The sequence below is a fragment of the Mirounga angustirostris genome, unplaced genomic scaffold, assembly GCF_029215605.1.
Source record: "Mirounga angustirostris isolate CCGP_5_RB_7025 unplaced genomic scaffold, mMirAng1.0.hap1 SCAF_5, whole genome shotgun sequence".
In the NCBI taxonomy this organism is placed as follows: Eukaryota; Metazoa; Chordata; class Mammalia; order Carnivora; family Phocidae; genus Mirounga; species Mirounga angustirostris.
This window is the reverse complement of record NW_026991713.1, coordinates 100470683-100496443: the sequence shown is the minus strand read 5'-3', so window position 1 is coordinate 100496443 and position 25761 is coordinate 100470683. Positions and strand designations below refer to the sequence as shown.

General features: G+C 37.4%; 1 protein-coding gene across 1 annotated transcript in view; it reads left to right on the top strand.

Annotated features, from left to right (window-relative positions):
* KDM5A (lysine demethylase 5A) overlaps positions 1–25467 on the top strand; it is a 95994-nt gene extending 70527 nt beyond the window's left edge. The window contains exons 22-28 of the mRNA XM_045874081.3: positions 333–494; positions 2442–2993; positions 3362–3505; positions 10235–10394; positions 11501–11721; positions 14280–14690; positions 20936–25467. Coding sequence (XP_045730037.1) covers positions 333–494; positions 2442–2993; positions 3362–3505; positions 10235–10394; positions 11501–11721; positions 14280–14690; positions 20936–21142 — 1857 coding nt within the window. The 3' untranslated portion in view covers positions 21143–25467. The remainder of the gene's footprint in view (positions 1–332; positions 495–2441; positions 2994–3361; positions 3506–10234; positions 10395–11500; positions 11722–14279; positions 14691–20935) is intronic.
* The last annotated feature ends 294 nt before the right edge of the window (positions 25468–25761 follow it).

Sequence of the window (25761 nt, the reverse complement as noted above, 5' to 3'; positions counted from 1 at the left end):
TCTTGAGCAGTTGAACATCCTAATAGTTAAAGGGCATAGGCTTTGGAGTAAGGTACTTTCATGTTGAGCACTGGCTCTCTAATTGCTAAGCCTGTGTGCTTGGGTAAGTTGTTTTCTTTCTGAGCCTTAGTTTCCCCGATTTGTGAAATACAGATGATACACCTACTATACAGAGGGTTGTTGTAAGGATTGAGTTAGGTGTGTTGTAGAAGGTACATAAGAAAGTGCCTAGGACAAGATGAGTGGTCAGTAAATGGTTCCTTTTTATTGTTTTCAGTTTTAAGATTTTTTTTTTTTAAACTAGAACTCAGTGTTTGGTTTTATTTTTGTAGGTGCTAAGTCCCCGGACTGACATTGGTATATACGGGAGTGGTAAGAACAGAAGGAAAAAAGTAAAAGAACTAATAGAAAAAGAAAAAGAAAAGGATCTGGACCTTGAGCCTCTGAGTGATCTGGAGGAAGGATTAGAGGAAACCAGAGATACAGCTATGGTGGTAAGAAATTATGTAATGCATTTTGAGTCTGCTTCATGAATATAAAATTCTATGAAGATATTAGCAGATTCATTGGTTTTATGTTCTTAACTATTTTTATTTGTGTATACTTTATCTTTGGCTTTATAGTAAAATATTTCATTTTTTTATATTTGTAATAGAAGTTTATTAGTCTGCTCTCTCCCTAAAATTGTCTTTTCCATATCTCTGTTCTTTATTATTGTTTTAATAGTTGTCTAATATTCCATCAAATTGTCCGTAGTTTTTGTTTTTTTTTTAAAGATTTTATTTATTTATTGGAGAGAGAGAGAGAGAGAGAACATGAGAGGGGAAAGGGTCAGAGGGAGAAGCAGACTCCCCACCGAGCAGGGAGCCCGACATGGGACTCGATCCTGGGACTTCAGGATCATGACCTGAGCCGAAGGCAGTCGCTTAACCATCTGAGCCACCCAGGCGCCCTTGTCCGTAGTTTAATACTTTTCTGATACATCAAATATTTGGATTATTACTAATGTTTGCTATTATGGATAATATAAAGTGAACTTCTTTATAAAGTCTTCCTTTTTTCAAATTATTTTCCTATACTTAGCTCTTAGGAATGTGATTACTGGGTTAGAATTTAATAGCATTTTGTGATATTTAATCCTGTGCTTTTAAAAGGAATTATATCTGTTTAATGATACCAGCTGCTATTTAAAATATCTCCTTTCTCTTAGTCTCATTCATAATATAGTGAGTGCCCAAGAAAATACTTGTAACTTATTAGAATGATGGGTATTTTTGGAGAGGAGGAGGAATGTGTGAAGATGACTAGGAGCCTGAGGATGTAAAGAGAAATAAAAAATGAGTTTAGGCTATATGTAACAGTAGTGAATTACATACATTAAGTCACTTGATAACAGATGTTTTTGCCTACAAATGATCCTGGGGTTTTTTGTTTTGTTTTGTTTTGTTTTAAGATGTATTTATTTGAGAGACAGCATGCGAATGCATGAGCAGGGCGGGGAGGGATAGAGGGAGAGAGTGGAGGGAAGCAGACTCCCTACATAGGGGGGAGCCTGATGCGGGGTTTGATCCCCTGACCCCAAGACCACAACCTTAGCTGAAGCCAAGAGCCAGATGCTAAACTGACTTAGCCACCCAGGCGCCCCCAAATGATCCTGTTTTGAGGCCAGTGGAAATGATTTATTAGCGAGCCAGCCTAACAAGTCAGTCTTGCCAGATGAATAGAACTGGAAATTATTTCAAAATTGTTTCAGAGTTACCACAGTTTGAAAAAGAAAATACACTGACAGTGTTCCTGATAATTAAATTGTTTACTTTTATTTTTTTTGAAATGAGTTACATAAAACCTTGTTATAATTGGCCATCAGACTTTGTTATTCTACTTCTACATGAGTTGGAGAGGCTGTTTAAAGAAATAAGAATTGATTTGTATAGAAGTCACCCCCAGGGAAGGAATTATAAGGGGATAGGGAAGTAATATTTATTGGGTGTTTACCTTGTGTGAGGCACCAAGTTAGGCACTTTCATGTGTTATCTTATTTAATCCTCAAAACAACAAAACGAGGTCGGTTGGTATCCTCATTTTTCAGAAAACAGATTCAGAAAACTTGTGCGCCAGATCAACCGTTTATAAGTACAAGTGCCAGGCTTTTTGCTCAGGTTGCTTGACTCCAAGGCATATTATCTTTCTACTGCTCCCTACAGAAGAGTTCAAAGTACCCTACTGATATAAATTGTCCAAATATGGTAGCACTTTGCGCATTTCACAGATGAGGAATGTTTGCACCCAAATTATAGGAAATGATTGATAAATGTTTGTTTTTAAGGAAATACTTTGTTACAATGAGGGCACAATGTGGAGATGATCCCTCAGCTCTGAGGATTTGGCATTTTGGAATATTTTGCAGTGACTCTTTTTAATTAAATGTTTGTTGTATACAGGTGGCGGTTTTCAAAGAACGGGAGCAAAAAGAGATTGAAGCCATGCATTCCCTCAGAGCAGCCAACCTAGCCAAGATGACAATGGTGGACCGCATAGAAGAAGTAAAATTTTGCATTTGCCGCAAGACAGCCAGTGGGTTTATGCTACAGTGTGAGCTCTGCAAAGACTGGTTCCATAACAGCTGTGTTCCCCTTCCTAAATCAGGTTCCCAAAAAAAAGGGTCTAGCTGGCAGGCTAAAGAAGTAAAATTCCTTTGCCCTCTTTGTATGCGGTCTCGAAGGCCAAGGTTAGAGACTATTCTCTCACTCCTGGTATCCCTTCAGAAGTTGCCTGTACGTTTGCCTGAAGGAGAGGCCCTGCAGTGTTTGACAGAACGAGCTATGAGTTGGCAAGATAGAGCACGGCAGGCCCTAGCCACAGATGAACTGTCCTCTGCCCTAGCCAAACTGTCTGTGTTGAGCCAGCGCATGGTGGAGCAGGCAGCTCGAGAAAAGACTGAGAAGATCATCAGTGCAGAACTCCAGAAAGCAGCTGCTAATCCAGACTTACAGGCAAGTTTAGGGTTTTCTTTTTTTATTTCATGGGATTATGTGTATAAATAGTAAATCAAATATATCTTACCAGGTGATTAGGAAAACAACAGCAAGTTGCCAGCAGCTATGTTATCCATAACATCTTTCTGGATACACCTATAGGATTTTTTTGGGTATATACCTAGGTCATTTTAGTGAACCATTACCTGGAAATATCATTGAGATGGACCTTGGCATCATAACCAAATAATTTGATCGGTACTAACTATTGAATTCTGTTGGCCACTTTGCAAGTTCATTACATTTAGGTGGTCTGAAGTGCACATTCATTACCCTTGTTTATTTAGTATGTCCCTCTGTTCATCTTGGAATTGTTTGTTGTTTAGGGACACTTACCTAGTTTCCAGCAATCTGCTTTTAACCGGGTGGTGAGCAGTGTATCTTCTTCCCCTCGACAAACGATGGACTATGATGATGAAGAAACAGATTCTGATGAGGATATCCGGGAGACATATGGCTATGACATGAAGGTAATTAATGGACAGGCATACCTGATCACTGGGCTTGTTAAAACTATTGAACACTGATGTTTGAAGCCTGAAAGTAGAAGAGAAAGCTAATCTATTTATCCTGGGTTTATGGTGATAACATTTTTTTCTAAGCCCCCCAAAATATAGATAAAACAATTTTTTTTAAAGGATGGAATTTTAAAAAAATCTGTGTTTATTTTCTTCACCTTGTAACTCCTTATGACCTAAAGGGACTGGAAAAATAAGGCATTTAGATTACTGAAAGCTTTCGTGGCTTATTTCAGTATTTTGTTTCCTTTGAGTTGTTAAAATCTGTATAGTTATGTTTTAAGAACCCATTCTAGCTGTGTTTCGATTCTTTTGCTCTGATCTCTCATCTGGATGGTGCTAGATAGAATGTCCTATTCAGAGATGAGTTATACTTGGGCCCATGGTTTGAATTTGCAGAGTTACAGCTGCAGCTAGAACAAATTACCCTCAATGTGATTTTTTTTTTTTTTTTAAGATTTTATTTATTTGACAGAGAGAGACACAGTAAGAGAGGGAACACCAGCAGGGGGAGTGGGAGAGGGAGAAGCAGGCCCCGATGTGGGGCTTGATCCCAGGACCCTGGGGTCATGACCTGAGCTGAGGGCAGACACTTAACGACTGAGCCACCCAGGCATGCCCCCCCCCCATGTGCTCTTTTGATAATGACACGGCACTGGTTTTGGCAAGTTTGTTTTGTGTTGGATCCTGTTGGCCTTTTATTATTTTGTGTCAGGCCCAAGCCCTTTGTCTTTTACCTAGTAATAACGTGATCTAGGCAGAAATTCTGCCAGGTTACAGTTATTCCATTGATCTGTTTTATATCAGTCTTTGTTGAACTGTTTAGAATTTGTGTCTGTAACCAGAGAGTTTATACTCTGATATGTGAAAAAGTGAGGGTGCATTTTTTCCCCCTACTCTTCAGCTACCTTTCCTTTGTCCTTTCAGTGTGCAAATCAGGTAGGTAAGCTCATTCTTAGAGCATGAATATCATCAGCATTAAAAAATGGTTAGGGGCACCTGGGTGGCTCAGTTGGTTAAGCATCTGCCTTCGGCTCAGGTCATGATCCCAGGGTCCTGGGATCGAGTCCCGCATCCGGCTCCCTGCTCCGCAGGGAAGCCCGTTTCTCCATCTCCCACTCCCCCTGCTTGTGTTCCTTCTCTCGCTGTGTCTCTGTCAAATAAGTAAATAAAATCTTGAAGAAAAAAAAAACTCAACAAATATAAAATTAAAACCATCCATCATAGATGCTTATAAATTATCTGCTGTAAAATATTTTTCTCAAGATAAAATTGATCTTGGGAATGTTTTAATGAGGGAATTTTTAGTTTTATGAATTAAAGACTTGAGCAAAGTTGAAACCAAGGTAAAGTTCTGAAGGAGCAGCTGAACGGGAATGCAGCCCATGCCACATATAAGTTAATTAGCTAATACTAGAATTGCTGGTTTACTATGTTTAGAGGCTTTTGATACCTGGGTTGCCTGGGTTGTTCTCTTTCTAGCACATTAAGTGTCAGCCAGTACTCTAGAATTGGTAAATGGGATGGACTTTGTTTGGAAGCATTTTGGAAACCTATGAAAACAAAATATCACAAGTATTACATGATTTTAGGGCTAGGGACCAAAGCTGGTTTGATATGGTTGTATAGAGTAGTCTTTTTTTAATAAAATTTATATAGCGGTGTTAGCTTATGGGCTTTCCTTTGGTAGGGGGGACTTTATAATATAAACTAGGAATTTATAGTGTTAGCAATATATTTGACAGCTTAGAAGAATAGGTGCAAGACTTAGGGTAATTCTTGACAAGTCAGGAAACAACAAATGTTGGTGAGGATGCGAAGAAAGGGGGACCCTCTTACACTGTTGGTGGGAATGCAAGCTAGTATAGCCACTCTGGAAAACTGTATGGACATTCCTCAAGAAGTTAAAAATAGAGCTACCCTACAACCCAGCAATTGCAATACTAGGTATTTACCCCAAAGATATAAGTGTAGTGACCCAAAGTGTTTTTTGTTTTTTTTTTAAATTTTATTTATTTATTTGAGAGAGAGAAAATGAGAGAGAGCACATGAGAGGGGGGAGGGTCAGAGGGAGAAGCAGACTCCCTGCCGAGCAGGGAGCCCGATGCAGGACTCGATCCGGGGAGTCCAGGATCATGACCTGAGCTGAAGGTAGTTGCTAAACCAACTGAGCCACCCAGGCGCCCCACCCAAAGTGTTTATAACAGCAATGTCCACAATAGCCAAACTGTGGAAAGAGCTGAGATGTCCATTGACAGATGAATGGATAAAGAAGATAAAGAAATGGATATATATATATATACACACACACAATGGAATATTACTCGGTCATCAGAAAGAATGAATACTAGCATTTACATCTGTGTGGATGGAACTGGAGGGTATTAAGCTGAGTGAAATAAGTCAGTCAGAGAAAGACAATTATCATATGGTTTCACTCATAAGTAGAATATAAGAAACAGCGCAGAGGATCATAGGGAAGGGAGAGAAAACTGAATGAGAAGTCATCAGAGAGGAAGAAAAACCATGAGAGACTCTTAACTATAGGAAACAAACTGAGGGTTGCTGGAGGGGAAGAGGGTGGGGAAATGGGGTAATTGAGTGGTGGGCTAAATTAAGGAGGGCCCATGATGTGATGAGCACTCGGTGTTATAGGCAGCTGATGAATTATTGAACTCTGCATCTGGAACTGATGATGTACTATATATTGGCTAATTGAATTTAAATTTTTTTAAAAAGGGTAATTCAAGGTCACATTTACCTTTGATGTAGGTTAAAAATATTTAAAAAAATTAATCGAGTATTTTCCCATAGAGCAAGCACTTAACTGCATAATTAAAATTTTATTTGTTGATTTAGTTATAGTTAGTTTGGTGATTTTTCCCTTTGTATGATGTTCCCTGATTGTGACCATGAATTCATCTTTAAAATAGTTTGAATTTAGTATCTTCGCTTGAGAGATAGCCCCTTACCGGTTTAGGAAGAAGAGTAGGTAATTACATAGAAAAATAAAATCAGTCATTTGATCTTAGTTATCATAGCATTTAATTTGTGCTGTGCATTGTTGGATTACTTCATTTGCATGTAATATCTTGTAATCAGCACTGAATCACTGAGCAGCAATTCAGGAAAATCATTACTTAATGAAGCAGAGTCTGTCATGGATCTTTTGCCTGTGTGCCTGGCATAACCTTTCATATACTCACATGATCATTTCCTTTTAAGGCATATTGTTTCCCTTTACTGAAACTGTCTATCCATATCACAGTTTGTATTTTGCAAATGCATGTATGTGCAGAATTGCACATCAGAAAGGAGGATATACAACAGTAGTAGCTGTTATCTTCCGGGAAGTTCTTTTTTGCAGCCCAGTAATTGCTTATTTTAAAAATGAGAAAGGCAAGTAAAACACTTAGATTCTTTTAGGTTTTCCTCTCCACCCTTTTTAATGCTTGGACGGCTTGAGCTTTGGTGGAAATTGAGTCAGTTTTGTCTGGGAGTTTAGTCCAGCATGATACCAGATAAGGTAGAGCGACAGATCTGTATATAAAACACATTTCTCACAGAGAGGACATTCTACCTTTCCTGTATATTTGCCATTAATGGGACTGAACTGTAATTTTCCTCCTTAGGGAGAGTAGTTTGTTTAAGCTTGTTGTCAATTCTTTTACTTTCAGCCTATCTATTTCTTTAAAATGTGTCTCTTGAGGATAGCATATATAGTAGGGTCCTTTCTGGACTGTAATTCTGCGTCTGTATGTATTTGTAAAATGCTGTTGAGTCTTTTGTTTTTTGTGTTTTATTTTTTAAGTAGTATTATGATCTCTGTCTTTCAATTGTGGGTGTTTAGTCCATTTTCATTTAATGTAGTTGTTGACATGGTTGTGTTTAAGTTGATCATCTTGCTATTAATTTTTTAATCTCTTGTGTTTCCTTTGTTGCTCTTTTCCTGCCTTCTTTGGGTTAATTGAAAAAAAATTTTAATGTTTGATTTTATTGCCTTTATTGACTTCTTACCTTATACCTCTTTTTGTTTGTTTATGTATTTTCAGTGATTGTTCCAGGATTAACAATGTGTCTTTAACTTACCAAAGTCAGTATTGTACATGTTCACTTTTCATGCTTCACCTTGGGGGAAGTAATTTTTTTTTTTTTTTTTTAACAAATCTCTTTTTAGCTATCATTATTTTCCGTCATTATTTTTTGATCACTGTCCTTTCTGTTTTGGAAGTTTAACAGAAAGTTCCCTGTGTGAGTAACAATGAAATGAGTAGAGTCAAAGTCAGAAAAGACAATTCTAGTCCATGAGAAAAAGCACATGGGAACGAAAGTAGGAGAGAACTAAAGTACTCTTCCATCTCCTGCTTTTTAGGACTTAAATTCTTGAATAGGGAAGAAGACTATGAACTGCTATTCCTAAATTCTCAGTGAGTGGCATTGTCTTCCAGAATCCTCTTAATAAAACCTTTTAAGTATCCTATTTAATTAAGGATTATCTCATGATAATAGTAGATCTTCTCGTGCACCCCACTGAGAGAATCAGGTGTCACATTAGTCATGAAGCTGTTGGCTCCTCTCCTAACTCACACTTCTGTACTCTGCTTTGTGATACTGGGACTGGGGCTCTACACCAGGGGCTGGTAAACTTTTTCTGTAAAGTAATGTATATATGTCAGAACACATTAATATGCAATAATATATATTAATAGGGTATACGTATGTGCATGTGTATTCACACACAGACACACACACACACACAATAAAGCTTAGTAAATATTTTAGGTTTTGTAAGCCACATATGGTCCCTAGTGCATATTCTTTTTTCCCCCACAACTCCTTAAAAACAGACTATTCTTACCTCATACTCCATACAAAAAACGAGCTGCCAACTGGGTCACAGTATGCCAACAAACTCCTGCTCTACACATTTGTTTCCCGCCTGCTGCCTTCCTTCTGCCAATAGAGGACATTAGGAAATATCAAAAGGCCTGAACAGTGAGAAGGGACATGATCTTTTCCTTGTTTTGTTTTCTGTGTGTATCATCTGAACTGCATGCTTTGTTTTTTTTTTTTTTTTCCTTTTGCTTTTTTTAACTCGGGCAGTGGGAACTGGGTCTAATTTGTAGCTGTTTTTTCACATTCCCGAAACCAACCACATCACGTTCCATTAGAGAGAGCAGAACTAACTGGCCAGCACTTCTTTCTCAGAGGTCTGGCTCCCACCTCTGCAGGGCCCCTTCCCTGAGCTTGTAGGTTCTAATAACCCCACTTCTTTCCTTTGTTACCTTAAACTCTAGGGTTGACAACTCTTTCTTGGTGTTAGCTCGGTGTTTCTGTTTTGTCTTTTCAAGCCTTTAATATACATCTAACCAGTTCACTTCATTAAATTATCCTTGTTGAAATGCCTGTGATTTCTGCCTTCCTGATTGCATTCTACCATTAAAGCTGTACATGTGAGCCTCTGGAAACTAGCTGCAGGGGAGAATCATCTTAGAACTAATTAGAGCTGTCAGAAGTATATAATTTGAATATTGTCAGGCTCTTCATTGTATTAAGTAAGAACAATCGGTAAGTAAGAGCAATTGATAAGCTTCTAGGTTTGAAAACCTTTAGAGAGGACTAAATGATTTGTGTCCTTTTGATGTCATATCTAAACCTTTCTTCCCTTCCTAAGTCCATTTTAAGTGTCAAGGTTCTCTAACTTGTTGGGTATAGGAGTTTTTATGAGCTGTAGACTGAAGAAGGTAGATTATTTAATAGTAATTTTCTTTTAGGTTTGTTATCTCTGTGGATTGTTTTTGAGATTTACTCTTTCCCTTTTGGCTTAAAACTGTAGTCATTCCTGTCCCCCCACCCCCCCCGCCCCCCACTGTGGGCATTTTCTGTCTTATTTAATACTGTGCATTTAATTTTAAGGTCATATTTTTATTTTTTAATTTTATTTTTTAATTTAAATTCAATTACTTAACATATAATATATTACTGGTTTCAGAGGTGGAGTTCAGTGATTCATCAGTCTTACATAATACCCAGTGCTCATTACATCACATGCCCTCAATGCCCATCACCCACATACCCCATCCCCCCACCCTCCTCTCCTCCAGCTACCCTGTTTGTTTCTTATAATAAGAGTCTCTTATGGTTTGTCTCCCTTTCTGATTTTGTCATGTTTTATTTTTTTCTTCTCTTCCCCTATGATCCTCTGTTTTGTTTCTTAAATTCCACATATGAGTGATATCATATGATAATTGCCTTTCTCTGATTGACTTATTTCGCTTAGCATAATACCCTCTGGTTCCATCCATGTGGTTGCAAATGGCAAAATTTCAGTTTTTTTTTTTAAGATTTTATTTATTTATTTGACAGAGAGATAGCACAAGTAGGCAGAGTGGCAGGCAGAGGGAGAGGGAGAAGCAGGCTTCCCGCCAAGCAGGGAGCCCGATGCGGGACTCGATCCCAGGACCCCAGGATCATGACCTGACCCGAAGGCAGCCGCTTAAACCGACTGAGCCACCCAGGCGCCCCCAAAATTTCAATTTTTTTGATGGCTGAATAGTATTCCATTAAGGTCATATTTTTAGTATATTGCAGGCTTTAACCTGAAAGCGTGCATTTAGATCCTTGTCATAGGGTAAATGAAGTGGTTCTAATTCTGAATACCCCTCTTGGTTTCTTCCTCAGGACACAGCCAGTGTGAAGTCCTCCAGTAGTTTGGAACCCAATCTTTTTTGTGACGAAGAAATTCCCATCAAGTCTGAAGAGGTGGTCACTCACATGTGGACAGCACCTTCATTCTGTGCAGAACATGCTTATTCTTCTGCTTCTAAGAGTTGTACTCAAGGTATTACCCTTTAAAACAGTGTGAAGAAGATATACCTGAAACCAGTGATGAAAAACATTGTATTAATCAAGGCTATGAATCCTTCTTTTTAAAATTTATTATTATTATTATTAAAGATTATTTATTTTAGAGAGAGAGACCGGGAGGGGCCAGAGGGAGAGGGAGAGAGAATCTCAAGCAGACCTCATGCCAAGGGCAGAGCCTGACACGGGGCTCGATCTCATGATCCTGAGATCATGACCAGAGCCAAAACCAAGAGTCGGATGCTTAACCAGCTGTGCCACCCAGGCGCCCCAGACTATGAATCCCTCTTTAAATGTACATCCTGGCCATGAAATAATAGTAAAACCTAAAAATGCAATTTTGATTAACAAAAGCTAAGTCTCTATATGCATTTTATGTTACTAGGTGGTAACCTAAAAAAAACTTACATGGAATTATTGAATCCTAGTAAGAACTTTAGAGGCCCTCTAGTCCCATCTCTCTTTATATAAAATCTGATAAGCCTCTGTTTGTTCATTACCAGTTGTCGAGGAACTTGCTGCTTTTTGAGAATATTCATTCTTGTTTTAGAAAGTTTTAAGTGTTAGAAGTTCTTCCCTTGGTAGATAATTGCCCTCATACGTCTACTTTGCTTTTCCCCAGTGAAAATACATCACACTGCGGTAGATCACACGTCTGGGAAGTAAGGCGTGTTTCTCTTTTCATAGTAAAATTCACGATCTTATGGACTAGCAAATTACTGTTGGTTTATTATGGGCAGCTCATGTGCTTAATCTTTTGGTCCCCTCTAAAATGGAGAGAGAATAGATTAAGAGATTCTTTCCCATTCTCCTTCCACTATTCAGTCACAGAATAAAGAATCAATAAGAAACCAGGTTTTTACTCTTAACCAATTTTTTAGAGTGGGCATTAGAATTCTAGATCTTTTTGTTCTGTATTTTTTGAAGATTTCCTTTTCACTTTCATATGGATATAGTGAATTCAGGTATCTAAAGTAGGTATTGGAGGAGGAGGGACCATTCCCTTAAATATTTACTTTGGAAACATTATGTTTTTTCCATAGTTTTCATTTTTTTGTTTTTGTCTTATATTTTATTGGAAAGGTTCTAGCACCCCAAGGAAACAACCTCGGAAGAGTCCTTTGGTGCCCCGAAGTTTGGAACCTCCAGTGTTAGAGTTGTCACCTGGAGCTAAAGCCCAGCTGGAAGAACTTATGATGGTTGGAGATCTCCTAGAAGTATCTCTGGATGAGACTCAACACATATGGCGGATTTTGCAGGCCACACATCTACCCTCTGAAGACAGATTTCTGCATATCATGGAGGCAAGATAAAAAGCTTACTTAAACAGTGGTTTTAACATTTTAGAATGCCTTGGTTCTTTGGAGGTGCCACAAATGCCAGGATGGGAATGGCTGAGTGGGTAGTACTGTGGCTGTCCTTCTTTTCCATTAAGCCAAATGTAGTTCTGCTTTATGGTCTTATTGCGATTTTTTTTTTTTTTTAAGATTTTTTATTTACTTATTTATTTGAGAGAGAGAGAGAGAGCACATGAGAGGGGTTAGGGTCAGAAGGAGAAGCAGACTCCCTGCTGAGCAGGGAGCCCAATAGCCCGATGCGGGACTCAATCCCAGGACTCCAAGATCATGACCTGAGCCGAAGGCAGTTGCTTAACCAACTGAGCCACCCAGGCGCCCTGGTCTTACTGCGATTTTATGTAATATTTTGGGGAAAAAAAACCAAACACCATTTCCACTAAAAAGAAAGGAGGGTACTGAAAACTCCCAGTTTTTCTCTTAAGGAAGGAACAGCTTCCTTAGCCCATATTCCCACCGTTGAAAGGCCCAAAAAAAGAAGGCACAAGAAAATACAGTGGTTAAAAAAAAAAGCCGTAAGGGAAGGGTTAAGTAGGGGAGGAGGGGGGCAACAAGAGGGAAGCGTTAAATAGAAAGCAGATTGGGGTGGGAGAGTCTACTATGTTCATATATTAATACTTAAATAGCAGTTTGCAGTTTATACAGTGTTTTTATATCTGTGATCTCATTCAATGCTCAGCATAAATAATCCTGGATGGGAGAGAGGAAAGGATAGACCTGTTTCTACATATGAAAAAATTAAGGGTCAGAGAGGTGGAAACTTCCCTAGGTCAGACATTTGGTAAAAACAGAGAGACCTGGATTCCAACTCTGGCTTTTGACTCCTAGTATTCTTTACATTATTCTTCTTTTTATTTATTTATTTATTTATTTGAGAGAGAGAGAGAGCATGAGAGGGGGGAGGGTCAGAGGGAGAAGCAGACTCCCCGCCGAGCAGGGAGCCCGATGCGGGGCTCGATCCCGGGACTCCAGGATCATGACCTGAGCCGAAGGCAGTCGCTTAACCAACTGAGCCACCCAGGCGCCCCTCTTTACATTATTCTTTTGCATTACTTATTTTCATGCAGTGGAATGATACAGTGTCACTGACAGTTGATACAGATACACTGGGCAGATGATAGTTAGCTTTTGGTTTGGAATTCAGATCAAAGGTAGCCTGATTTAGATGGTGTTTTCCAAAATACAAAGGGTTTTCTTCACATCCATTATCTCATCTGATCCTCTTTATTTTACACATAAGCAAACACAAACTATTGAGAAGGTAGATATATAGTTTGAGATATGATAGACTTAGGACATTTATAATGCAGTGTTCTGCTGCATTCTGCAGTTTCTTAGGTTCCTGTCAAAGATTTTTGAGTCTCAAATATGTCGCAAAATGAATTCTCAGGTGGTATTTCTTAAGTAATTATCAAGCTTATGTTTTTCAGTATTTCTTTTTCTACCTCCTTGTTCTTCCTGTTGCTAGACATACTTTCACTATTAAAAATTTTTAATGCTGGGGCACCTGGGTGTCTCAGTAGGTTAAGCATCCTGACTCTTATTTTCAGCTCAGGTTGTGATCTCAGGGTTGTGGGATCCAGCACTGCACTGGGCTCCGTGCTCAGCAGGGAGTCTGCTTGGGATTCTGTCTCTCTACCCCTCCCCCATTCGTATGTGCTCCCTCTGTCTCTCTCTCCCTCTCAAATAAATAAATAAAATCTTTCAAAAAATTAAATTTTTTTAATGTTTATTACATTGGCATATAGTAGAAATTGGAACAATATTAGAAAATTGAAAAATAAGGGTTTTTTTTTGCTTTGTCACATCAGCTATTCTCTAGCCCTTGCCAAAGTCACTACATGTCTTTTGTAATGAGATCATGGATACAATTTTTTTGTTTTACCAACAATTTTAATCACTTCTTAGCCATCGGGAATTTATTGTGAGTTAATAAAGAACTGTAGTCGTGGTAAATGAAGACCAAGAAAGTTATTACATAATTCAGTGTACGTTTAGTACTTTAGCTTTATATGTATGTTTTATCTCAATTAGATGTGCTACAGCACTATACTAATACAGGCTGACAATGATCTTTTTTCCCCGGTAAGCTCAAGTCAGATGTTTTCTACAGGCTTGCCATTATTTTCTGTTTTCATTGAATATTATATTTGCTTTCTTAAAATGTCTTTAAAATATCTTTAGAACATTTATTGTGGTATAATGTACCCAACATAAAATTTACCATCTTAATCCATTTTAAGTATACAGTTCACTTGTATTAATGGCATTTACAGTGTTACACAAGTATTGCCACTGTCCATTTCCAGAACTTTTCAATCATCCCAAACAGAACCTCTGTACTCATTAAACAGTAAGTCCCATTTTCGCCTTCCCTCAGCCCCCAGTAACCACTATTCTGCTTTCTGTCTCTATGAAGTTGTCTATTCAAGGTACCTCCTGCAAGAGAATAAAACTTTTTTTAAATGTCTGGCTTTAAAATTCTTTCTACTTTTATATTGTTGAAGGATGACAGCATGGAAGAGAAACCATTAAAAATAAAAGGAAAAGACTCTTCAGAGAAGAAACGGAAACGGAAGCTAGAAAAAGTAGAACAGCTTTTTGGAGAAGGAAAACAGAAGTCCAAGGAGTTAAAGAAAATGGATAAACCTAAAAAGAAGAAATTAAAACTAAGTGCAGAAAAATCAAAGGAGCTGAATAAACTGGCTAAGAAACTGGCAAAAGAAGAAGAGAGAAAGAAAAAGAAGGAGAAGGCTGCTGCAGCCAAAGCTGACCTTGTGAAAGAGACTACTGAGAAGAAGAGAGAGAAAAAGGTGCTGGACATCCCCTCAAAGTACGACTGGTCCGGAGCAGAGGAGTCCGATGACGAAAACGCTGTGTGCGCCGCACAGAACTGCCAGCGGCCCTGCAAGGACAAGGTGAGCTCTAACCGTGTACACCCCCGGGAGAGCGGCCAAGCAGCGGCGGGCGCGAGACAGAGGCCTGATGTCATGAGAATCTGGTTTTGATTCCAGGATTTGGGCTTCCAGCAGAATATGTTTTCTACAGTTTCTATAAACTGTTTTGAATTATGAGGCTCTTAGGTCAGTGTGCTTAATGGAAGAAATGTTGTGCTTTCAAAATCATGGACTTGGTGAACGTAACGAGACCAGAGCAGAGAGAAGCTGTGTGATAACCCTGGGTAGCAGTGCATTTCGTGTGTGGTTGGCCTAGCCGGGTGCAGTGTAGTCCTTTAGTCCTTTTGCCTTCCCTGTACGGTGACTCAGAGAACTAAATACCTTGTCAGTTAGTTAGTCACAGTGGCCTCAGAATGTTCTGAGCCAGTATTTTAAGAGCTGTGGCAAATTGCATTACAATTTTTGTTCTAAAGACCTAAAAAATCTTCCCTTTTGGTCTGTGCTGTACCCACACTCAGGCCTGTGTGCACTCTTCTAAATGGAGTAAGATTTTTTTCAAATACCTTGCAAAAAATAATTAGGACCTTTAAAGATATTATTTTAAAAGTTTCAGCCCTAAATTTTAAGTATAGTAATTATATAGTGGCCATTCTTTAGGTAGTATGAACTTCTGAGAAAGATGGAAAGACTTTATGAAAAATCCCAATTCATTCAGTGATTGGAGATGTCTGTTATGGTTCCCATCAAGATTATTAGTAAATTCATAGTTTTAATTTTATTATGCTCATTATACCACTTGATATTTAAAATTTTAATACCTCCTCAATTTGAATATATGAACAGAATAAATATACTGCATCATTATTCCCTTACTTCCTCCTTAGTCAGATACTTGTTAGAGCTTGAAGAGGTCACCTTGGCCAGGCTCTTCATTTTACAAATGATGAAACCAGGACTCAGTGAAGATAAATGATGTGACCAAAGTCACAGTGCTAAGTAGTGCAAAGCCAAAAGTAGAACCATGGTTTCCTGGCTCCCGGACCAGGTTTTCACCACTAATATCCCCACCCCACCTATAATTAAGATGTAAGTACAAAAACACATTCCAAAACTAAATGACACTTATATTTAAATTATACTTATTGAATGTTTTCCACTCATTTTTGGAAAATGAATATTTTTTGGTAAGACACATATCCCCATAGTCTAACCTTCCAAGGACAATACCTATACATATTTTAGTGTGTTTCCTTCTAGTCCTTTTTCCATATAATTTTATATCATGTCATACTATCTACTCACTTTTGTATCTTTACTGATTAAATATGTTTCTATTTTATAAACATTTTAAAGTATTTTAGTAGCTACCTTATAAATATGTGTATGTATTTTTTCATTTTGAATTTATTCTCATCTAAATTTGTTCATTAAAGAGGTTGATGAAAGGTTAACTGTTTCTCTTTGGGTACTGAAGTATTGGCAGCTTAGTGTTGGCAGAACCTTCTCCCTTTGTTTCTCTTTTAACTGATTTTATGGTAGTTTCAGAGTGGCAGCAAGAAGTAGTGGTTCTTTTTCAAGCTTTCCTATCATCCTTCCTCTACAGTGTTTATATCCATCATGAACCTTTTGCTTTCTCTTTTTTCACCTTTTCACTTAATAATCTTTCCCCTCTCCTCTGCTCAGCATTTTTAAATATCGCTCAGGTCATCTATTACCTTCCTGTAGCATATAAACACTATAGGCAGTTTTTTTTTCCCTCATCTGCTGTAAAATTGTTAAATTAACACATAACCCTGCATACTCTCGGGGTTATGAGAATAAGAGGAGATAATCTATATGAAAGCACTTGCTAATAACAAAATGCATTGTTAAAATGTGATGGTTATTTTTAAGTGAGCCCTAAGATTTGCTCCTAACATTAAAGGTATTTTTTTAAAACCTTCAAAATTGTCTTAATAGAACAAAGGGAGACTTAGCTGAACATTCAGAGAAAATGTCTGTTTCAAACTGTTAAAACATATACAAAAGTGAGGAAGGTATGCCTTAACCTGTCATCATCCTACATAAAAGAAACTTAGTAAATGTATTTCTATAATGTGTTTAATTTTAAACAAATTATTTCAGATTGTAAACATTTTGCCCATCGTTGCTGTTTTGCAATATTTATGGTTCTCCAAGTTTGTTCTCAGCACTAGTTTTACTAAATAAAAGGTATATTTCTTTAACTGCTTTGTAAAAGAATTTTACAACTTTCTCAATTTGAAGTATAGTGTTTCTCTAAGAAAACCAGTTGATGCATGACACACATCTTCAGAACAAAATAATGATAAGAAAAGCATGTTTTTAGAGAAGTCTATGTTCTTTAAATATCATGCAGCAAAAAATAACTTCTAGGGTTCATTCATATTTAGGTAAATGTACATTTACCATTTTTCTAACTTACTATTACTTTTCCCCCAAAACGTGCAGATTGAGAAAACTTTGAAGGGCTACCTAAACATACCTAGGCTCAATTTCAGGATGTTTTAGAAAGAGAAAAGAAAAATATTATCAGAATAATGTTGTAAGGGGCTTAAAAAAAAAAAACTGTCTCTTCCATCATTATCAAATTAACTTCAAGGTGAAATTAATTTAAAAAATAATGAAGAAAAGATAAAATATTAAGAACTGTTTTCAAAAAACTAGTTTTAAGGTTCAGAACCTTTTTCTCCCTGAGGTCTGTCCCTTTCATTCAATCATACTGTTACCAAGAGTAAAACAAGTTAACTTGAAGGAGCAAATTCTTTCAAGCTAACATTTAAGTAACATTTTCTTTCCCCTGTATTAGAATAAATAATCATCTTATTTAGGAAAATAGACTTTTTTTCCCCCTCTTCCTGTGGGCCTTTTCCTTATCCATTACTATTTCCATAAGAAGTTTGGGATGGTAGAGATTAAGTTTATAAACCTATGTCTCTCACATTTATTATTTGTTAGTTATTCTGATTTTAAAAGGTTGTCATGGTGATGTCTCAGCCATGTGGAGATAGGTTAACCAACTCTTCCAATTTGCCTGGACTTTCCTAATTTTAGCACTGAAATTCCTGTGTCTTGGGAAATACCGATCTTGGGCTGGCTAGGAAGGTTGGTCACTTAATGTTGAGAGCACCAAAAAATACACACAAGGATTCTGAACATTGTTAAATTGTACTTCATTGAGTAGATTGTTTTAATTTTTTATATCTGGTTTTTGCAAGGAAACTTGGTGCAGTAGAGGTTGAATGCCAAAATAACAAAAGCTCCGTGGGGGAACTAAGCTAAGAATATCACTAAATCTCCAGGCCTTCTTTTTCCCCCATTGCAGTAATACGCTCTGTGAAGTGAACAAGATGAAATATGCCAAATATTTTTAAGTGTAAATATGAAACCATATAGCAAAACATGAAATACCAAATTAATATTGTATTTAACATATTTCTCTTAAAATTTCCCCAAATCCAACTGGTAACCTATTTGTACTATACTTCTAAATCTCTTATCCATTAATATTTGAACAGCTCATAGCTGTGAAGTTTTTTAATAATTATTTTTGTGATTTGGTAAGTAGATCTCTCGAAGATAGTGAAAGGGGAAGTGACTATTAGAACTTAATATGCAGTTAACCACATTCTGTCTTCTTGAGTCTTCAGGCCACTACATAGTCTGTTGCCCTGTGTCAAAATCATCAGTGGATTGAGTTGACATTCCAAACGTTAGTTTGCTTTATGATCCGGTGGGCCTTTTCAAACAAAAGTAGCACTGGAGTTGGATTGTTAGTACGTGAATGTGATAAAAAGATAGTAGTAAGGGAAGGACTGTTTTTTTCCCTGCTAGATGATTGGGGTGAATTTTTTATAATCTGTAGGCTGGGATAGAATCTGTGTACTGATGAATATCTCAAGAAAAGTTTATACTTTTTTGGAATGGTGGGGGAGAGCTAGGCTTAGGAATGGACCTGTAGCCAAAATCACAGAAGAGAACATTTCTTCCTTACTTGAGAGAGACTGATAGATTTAATTTGAGGAAACCTGGAAGCCAGTGAGTATAGTGCAGAATTAGATTTTAAGAAACATGGAACCACTTTTCTTGGCAGCAAATACTGATAAATTAGGAACTTTTTATCCTGTGGATTAGCATGACTGAGGACTGGACTGGATTAAGAGGGTTGGAGGTAGGAGTAGAGTTGTCTCTTGGTTCAGGGTGGCATCATAAAGAGGGTAATATAATATCTCAGATTTGGGCAGCTCAAAGAAACAGATCATCTTCCCAATTCTCTTAACGAGCTCCAGATAGCCAAAGCACTTACCATCAGATTGGCACTTAGTAAATTTTCATAGCTGCGGTACCTATATTTTCAGTTTGTTGCCTAGAAGTCATTTATCTGCCCCTTTCTTTCATGTACTAGTTTGCTGCAGTAGGAACATTTTGATCAATTTTCTTCACTACACAGACTTCAGAAGCTAAATATTACATAAACAATTACAGAACAAAAACAGAATTTGTTTTAGGAATGAATTGTAAAATGGCTCTGAATTTACTAGCAAGCAGTATCACAGAGTGCCAGGGATGATCAAATTTAGAATATATAAGAATTACCTAGACTCTGACTGAAAATACAGGCTTCTGGTTTGTATCCCCAAGATATTCTGAGGCTGTAGGTCTGGGATGGGTCTCAGCTACATTTTTAACAAACACAATAGGTAATTCTATGTAAGTGGTCTACACATTTTGAGAAACAGTGCTGCAGCAGCTATTACAAGGTGCAAAATGATTTTCGTGTAAGATAGAATAATGAGTAGAGCCATGAATCTGTGATCTTAAAAAACACGTCTAGTATCCTAGGCAGTGAACTAACTGTTTTGCCATACATTATTTCATTTGTTCCTCTAAATAATCTGTAAACAAGATGTTATCTCCATTTTACAGATGAAGAAATTGAGCCTTAATGAGATTAAGTATTGGCCTCAAATTATATGTATCAGAACTCAGAACTTGTGACTGAATTCAGTAATCTTCATTTTGCACAGCACCATCTCTTAAGATCTAGAACTCTGGAATAGAAAGATGATTTTGACAAATGATTTTTCCCACACTGTATCACAACCATAAAACCACTAACATGAGTATCATCATTTTGATGATTCTTATAGTACTTGGAAACTGATTTTGGAAACTACTCCCTTTCTCTGAAACTCATTTGCCTAGCCAAAACCTCCTTCCTCTGTTCTTTCTCCTAAGCTGCACTGAGGTACCTGTTTGATCCTTTCATGCCTCTTGGCTCTGAAATCTGGCAGAGCTCAGTGTTATAAGTGGCTTTGTAAGTTGCCAGTGAGATGATCCAGATCCGCTTTGTGCTGGGGAGAGGAAGAGTAGCTCTTGTAATCTTAAAGGTTCTCATCTGCCGTAACGTCAGCTAATAAAAACTACAACAGTCACCCTCCAAATACAAAGCCCCAGATCACCTTATTGTTAACCCTAGGCCCAAGGCTTAAAGTCACCAAACTACAGTCGCTTTCTAGCCTCCTATAATCACAATATTCTCTGGAGGGTCAAAGTTTGCCTAGTATCTGCCACTGACCTATTTTACAAATGACTTTAATTTGAAACCCCAGGGTGATCTATTGACCTATGACTTTGACTGTTTTAATTGGTTAATTTGTAAGATTTGACCTCTGATATTTGCTAACTTTTTATAGGGAGTTGTATTTGTAACGGAAGAAGAGAAGAATAAAAAATATTAGTTTTAAAAGTGGCCTATGTGACTGCTTTTCTAAAAAGGTATTTAATGCTCTTAGTACTTTGGCTTATCTCTTTGAAATAAAGCTAATACACAGGATTGCCTTCACATTGTTGTACTCTTCCTTTCTTGATCTAAGATAATTGCATTGTCTTAGAGCCTAGAAATTGTTAATATTAGCTAAAACTACTTGGCTGCTCTATTAGACGTTCCTTTTTTGTCAAGTTTTTCTCAAACATGTTTCTGCCTCAAAAGGAGCCCCAGGTAATTATGAGGTAATGGAGTACCTAAGAGGCCCAATTTTGTGGACATATTATGGTAAAATAGAATTTGGGGGTATTAACTTCCCAATTTCTGTCTTTAAAAAGTAGCCCCATAAGAAGTCATTGTCTCTGGACATCCCAGTTATTGCTATCATTTAAGCCAAGAAAGCTCTTTGGTTTGTTTTTTTTGTTTTTTCTAGGCTTAATGTTTATGTAACCTAAACATTCCCCAATCTTGTCTCCTACAGGTAGACTGGGTACAATGTGATGGTGGCTGTGATGAGTGGTTTCATCAAGTTTGTGTGGGTGTATCTCCAGAAATGGCTGAAAATGAAGATTACATCTGTATAAACTGTGCAAAGAAGCAAGGGCCAGATAGCCCAGGTCAAGCACCACCTCCTTCCTTCATAATGAGCTACAAACTACCAATGGAGGATCTTAAGGAGACCAGTTAGCAGTTGCTGGGTTAGTTTGGGACATGGGGAGAAATGGACCACGTTGAGACCTTAGTCATCAAGTAGAGTGGTGTAGATCCACTCAGAATGTTGCTTCCAAAGACGAATGGCCTTCAGAGAAAGTCCTCTTAGCTGACTTCCTCTTTGCATGGACTGTGTGACCTACATTCTCTTCAACACATCTATGCAGAGGGTGTCTTTGGTACAGCAGCCAGTATTTCAATTTATGTCTCCTCTGAGTATGGTTTGTTACTTTACAGCCAGACATGTGATTGAGCTCTAGAATGCTGGTTGGCATTAATACATTGGTATGCTAGCAGGGCATATAGGCTGTGGCTTATGGCCAGTTGATATTAGTTAGTGGTGTACAGCCCAGGGGCAGCACCATCTTGAGGTGCTGATGACTTGGCACTCCTTAGGACAGTTGGAGAGGAGTGAGAGTACCACTCTCCTTCTGCTGTTACCTGGCATATAATGCCCTGCAGATAGAACTATGGGAGCAACAGGGCCAAAGTTACTCCTGTTAGTCATGGGATAGTAGCCAGAGTCTAGATCCCAGCTACTTGTGTGTGTTTGTACCAAGAAGAAAGCCCCAAGTGAGAGGCAGATCACCTTATCTTCCTAAGGAGAGGAGTATGTCCTCTAGTTCAGAAGTCTGACTAGATTGGATTCTGGGAAGAAGAGCTTTTCTTATTTCAAGTCAAGGAGCCTTTTTTTGGCTTTGAGAAGTCTTGCTGTCTTGGGTCTGCATTTTAGAGACAAGCAGGTACATGGATCCAGCCTCCTGCAAAAGAAGAGAAGACAAGTCAGAATGTTTTACTGAGACACAGTGATGCATGCTTTTCGGGGAAACCTTCATTCACAAGTATACCAGATACCACCAGGCTTCAGGCATGGCCATGAGCAAGACCAGCAAATAACAGCTTTTTGCCTTGCAGCCCTGACCCCAATGTCTGCTGTTTCCAACACTGGCAATTTCTGATTGTGGCCCACAGCAGATGCTGTTGAATAACACCATGGCTTCATCAGAGAATGTGGGGTTGTAGCACCTCTGGGTGATAAAGTTGTTTTAGTAAATCCATTTTTAAAAAAAGAAAAAAAGGACTTGTTTTTACTTTTTTCTAAATGTCTCTGACTACTGACTGTTCTATAAATAGATTATTTTTCCTTTTTTAATATACATATATGAATATATAAATATATATATTTACTGTTACCAGCAGCATATGACAGAGTTACAGCATCAAAAATCCATTTGGGGGCTTGCTTTCTTTTTTTTGCTTTTTAATCAACCCCATTCCTTCCTTGTAGTACAAGGAGTTAGCACTTCCTTCTCCGTCCTAGCCTGACCAGATTTTCCATGTTGTTTTTGTTCAAATAGATAATTACATTTCCTTTGTGTGTTGGAACTTGTCCCTGTCTGTTGGGAAACTTGGTCTTTCTATCTGTGGTGGCTGTTTTGTTTTTGTATGTGAATGTTTGAAACTGTGGTGCTGTGTCCTCTTTCCTCCTGTTGTGTTCTCTATTCTTGTTAAGGTGTTAGGTAAGCTATATGGAAACGTTTATTAGAAGGGGACTCTTTTTTTTTTTTTAAAGGACAAAAAAAAAAAAAACAACCAACCAACCAAAAAAACCTAAAAGTAGTGTTTGGTCTTCACTATCCTGTGTCCCTTTATTTTGGTTAAAAATCTGTGGTTTGACTTAATTCATCAGTTTTCTTTTTAAAAGGGAGGAGCAGGGTGGGCCTAGAGAACAGCTTTTCCCTTTTGGCCTCAATCTCTTTTAAAGAAATGTCTTCTAGTAACTAGAAGTGAAATGTACTGTCCAGTTACAGTTTGAGTGGGTATGAGATTTAACTCAAAAGGCATCTTACTCCAAAAAAGCAAAAGCTTTCCTGTAAAACCCAGTTTCTGTAAATGCATTCTCTGTGGTTCATACTACCTAATTTTTGGTCATTCTTCCCTTAATATATTATATAATATTTTTAGTGTTTTGACCTGTTAAGAGGTTCATAGGTGTCACTGTGCATGATCTTAAGTGTGTATATGATTTAAGATTTCAGTGGATATTGCAAGGTAACTATTAACCAATTTCATAAGTTTTCATTTTGCCAATCTATATAAAGATATTACTTAGTTAAAAAATTTCATCTGGTTGATGTTATAAAAGAAAGCACAATATTTTTTTGCCTTTTCATCTTCTCTGTAAAGATCTTCAAATACTTGTGAGTAAAAAATTGAATGCAGTTTTAAGTGATGGCTGCCTGGGTGGAATACATTTAAAAATATTTCATTTTTCTTCCTAGTCACCTATTAACCTTATTCAGCCATCAGTGGAGGGGCATGAAGATGCTGAGAAAGATGACTAAGGTGCTCTGCTTCCTGGAATATGGTGGATGGATATAGGTGGCTGTTTAGGGAATAATTTATGTCCTTAATATGGTATTTACCTGCTGGAGACATGAGAGAGAGATGCAAGGCAGTCTCCAACCATGAGTAGTTCTCTGTTTACCTTCTGGTATTTTGAAACTTAAATATATGATTTAGTTGATACTATGAGCTTTTCTGTATTTATTTGAAAGTCACAGAGGATTTGGTCTGACTCTTGAGTGTAGATTTAGACCAAGGCTGAGAAGAACAGATAAGAGAAATTAGTTTAAAAAAATTTAAAAAGGGGGGGGAGAAAAATGAACATATACAAGTCTGTAATTGTGGAAATAATGAACTAAGATCTATTTAAAGACATGCCTGTGTCCTAATATAATATAAAACATTGTTTTCCGTTAGAGGAAATTACTTACTTACAACTTATTCCGTTCTTCAACATTGTTACATTTCATATTACAACCTGATTTAAAATGTTCCTTTACACTTCTCTCCAAAGTTGCAAATTTTCACCATTGGTATTTTAATTTCTATGTGAATTCTATCAAAGGTATTTCTTACTACCTTCATTATAACTATGTTGGGGAAGGTTATAGAAAGAAAAATGAAAAAATGCTATGTAGGTCTTTAATATTCTCAAAGTGGGTAGGTCATTGGAACTATGCAAATCCCCAAGTTTACAACTATAGCACTAGTAGTTTGCTTTCTTGTTGGCAGAAGAGGGGACATTTTCTTCCCACAAATGTTTATTTTACGTACAGATAATTATTGCAACAAAGCCATGTTGAGATTTAGATGCTAAGACTCCCTTCCTGAGTTGCTGCAAACCACCTTTGCACTGCATGATTCAAATTTGTGCCTCAGTAAAATTACAAATTACTATATGTCATACTTTGAATAATTGAAAAGATAAGCATTAAATCTGTGATTGCCCACCATGTACTTACTTAATAATCAAAATCTTAGCAAAGGCTAGCAGACCTATAAGAGTAGAATAATTTTACCTGTGCTTCACTTCTGTTCTTCTCTGCTTTTGTCTTTGGTGTCCAAAAAATGTCAGTTTATTTGTTTTTCTTAATTTTAAGATTCTGGATGCAGTTCAGTGCACGAAAAAGAAACTCCCTGCTTGTCAATATTTTAATTCTGTAGTACATTTGTGTGAATATCAGCCAGTACTTAAAATAGGAGGATGAAAGGAGAAATTGAGAAACCTCTTCTTTCAAATGGTGGGACTATCTACTTTTTAAAGGAGAAAGTGACAATTTGGAGTGGGATTTAAGAATTGTAAATTGTGGAAGAATTTAAGCTGTTAAAGTCCCACATATAACCAGGTTCAATAAAGGTTTACATATGGAACTAGCTTCATATGTGTGTAGAAAGTTGCTTTTGCAGTAGGTCTGTTAAGTATAAATTTTAAAAAGCAGGCAACTGATTAGTCTTTTACCTTTTGAATCCCTCCCCTTTTAAAGTTAAAGCATATCATTACTTCTTTGGATATGGAGGTGCCAAGTGATATTCACAACATGAGAAGGAAAGAATGGAATGTGAATATATTTTGGAATTGCAGTCTTCTCTTGGCCTGGATCATATCCAGTCACCACTATGCAACGAATGATGTGCACTGGGAAAGGAGATGCCGGGTTCAGATGTAGCCTGCTTATTCTTATTTTTGCAATACTCCAAGATGTCTGAACAGGAATGTCTTTTGTAAACCTCAAGACCCTCTATTGATTATTCTCTTACATATTTATTTACCTGTTAGTGAGACACTTAAATATAATATGGACTCTAATTTACCAGGGTTTTTGTGGTGCCTTATGAAAAGTATAACTTGATTTCTTGGTTTTTTTTTTTTTGAGCATGTTTTTCATTTGTTTTCTGAAAGAATATTAGATATGGTTATTTGCATTACATCTGAAAAATAAAAGTTTTGTGTGTGTGCTCAGGTTCCCCCCTACTCTGTCATTACATTGGTGGCAACTCTAAATGGTAACCACGTAAAGGTCAATTTTGGTAATGAGTATTGATGATCCTGGGGAAAACTGGCAAGTGATATGAGAGCCACTTTTAACCTGTGCCAAAGCAGTTTCTAATATTGCAATTGCTCTCTATAAAATAAAATACTGGCCTCAAATAATTCTTTCAGTGGTGTGTTTAGCCTATTCCTGAGCATAGTGTTTTCAGAAAGTGTGACGTGGAAGAAGTGATTCCCGAAGATTTCACCTGTCCTCTATT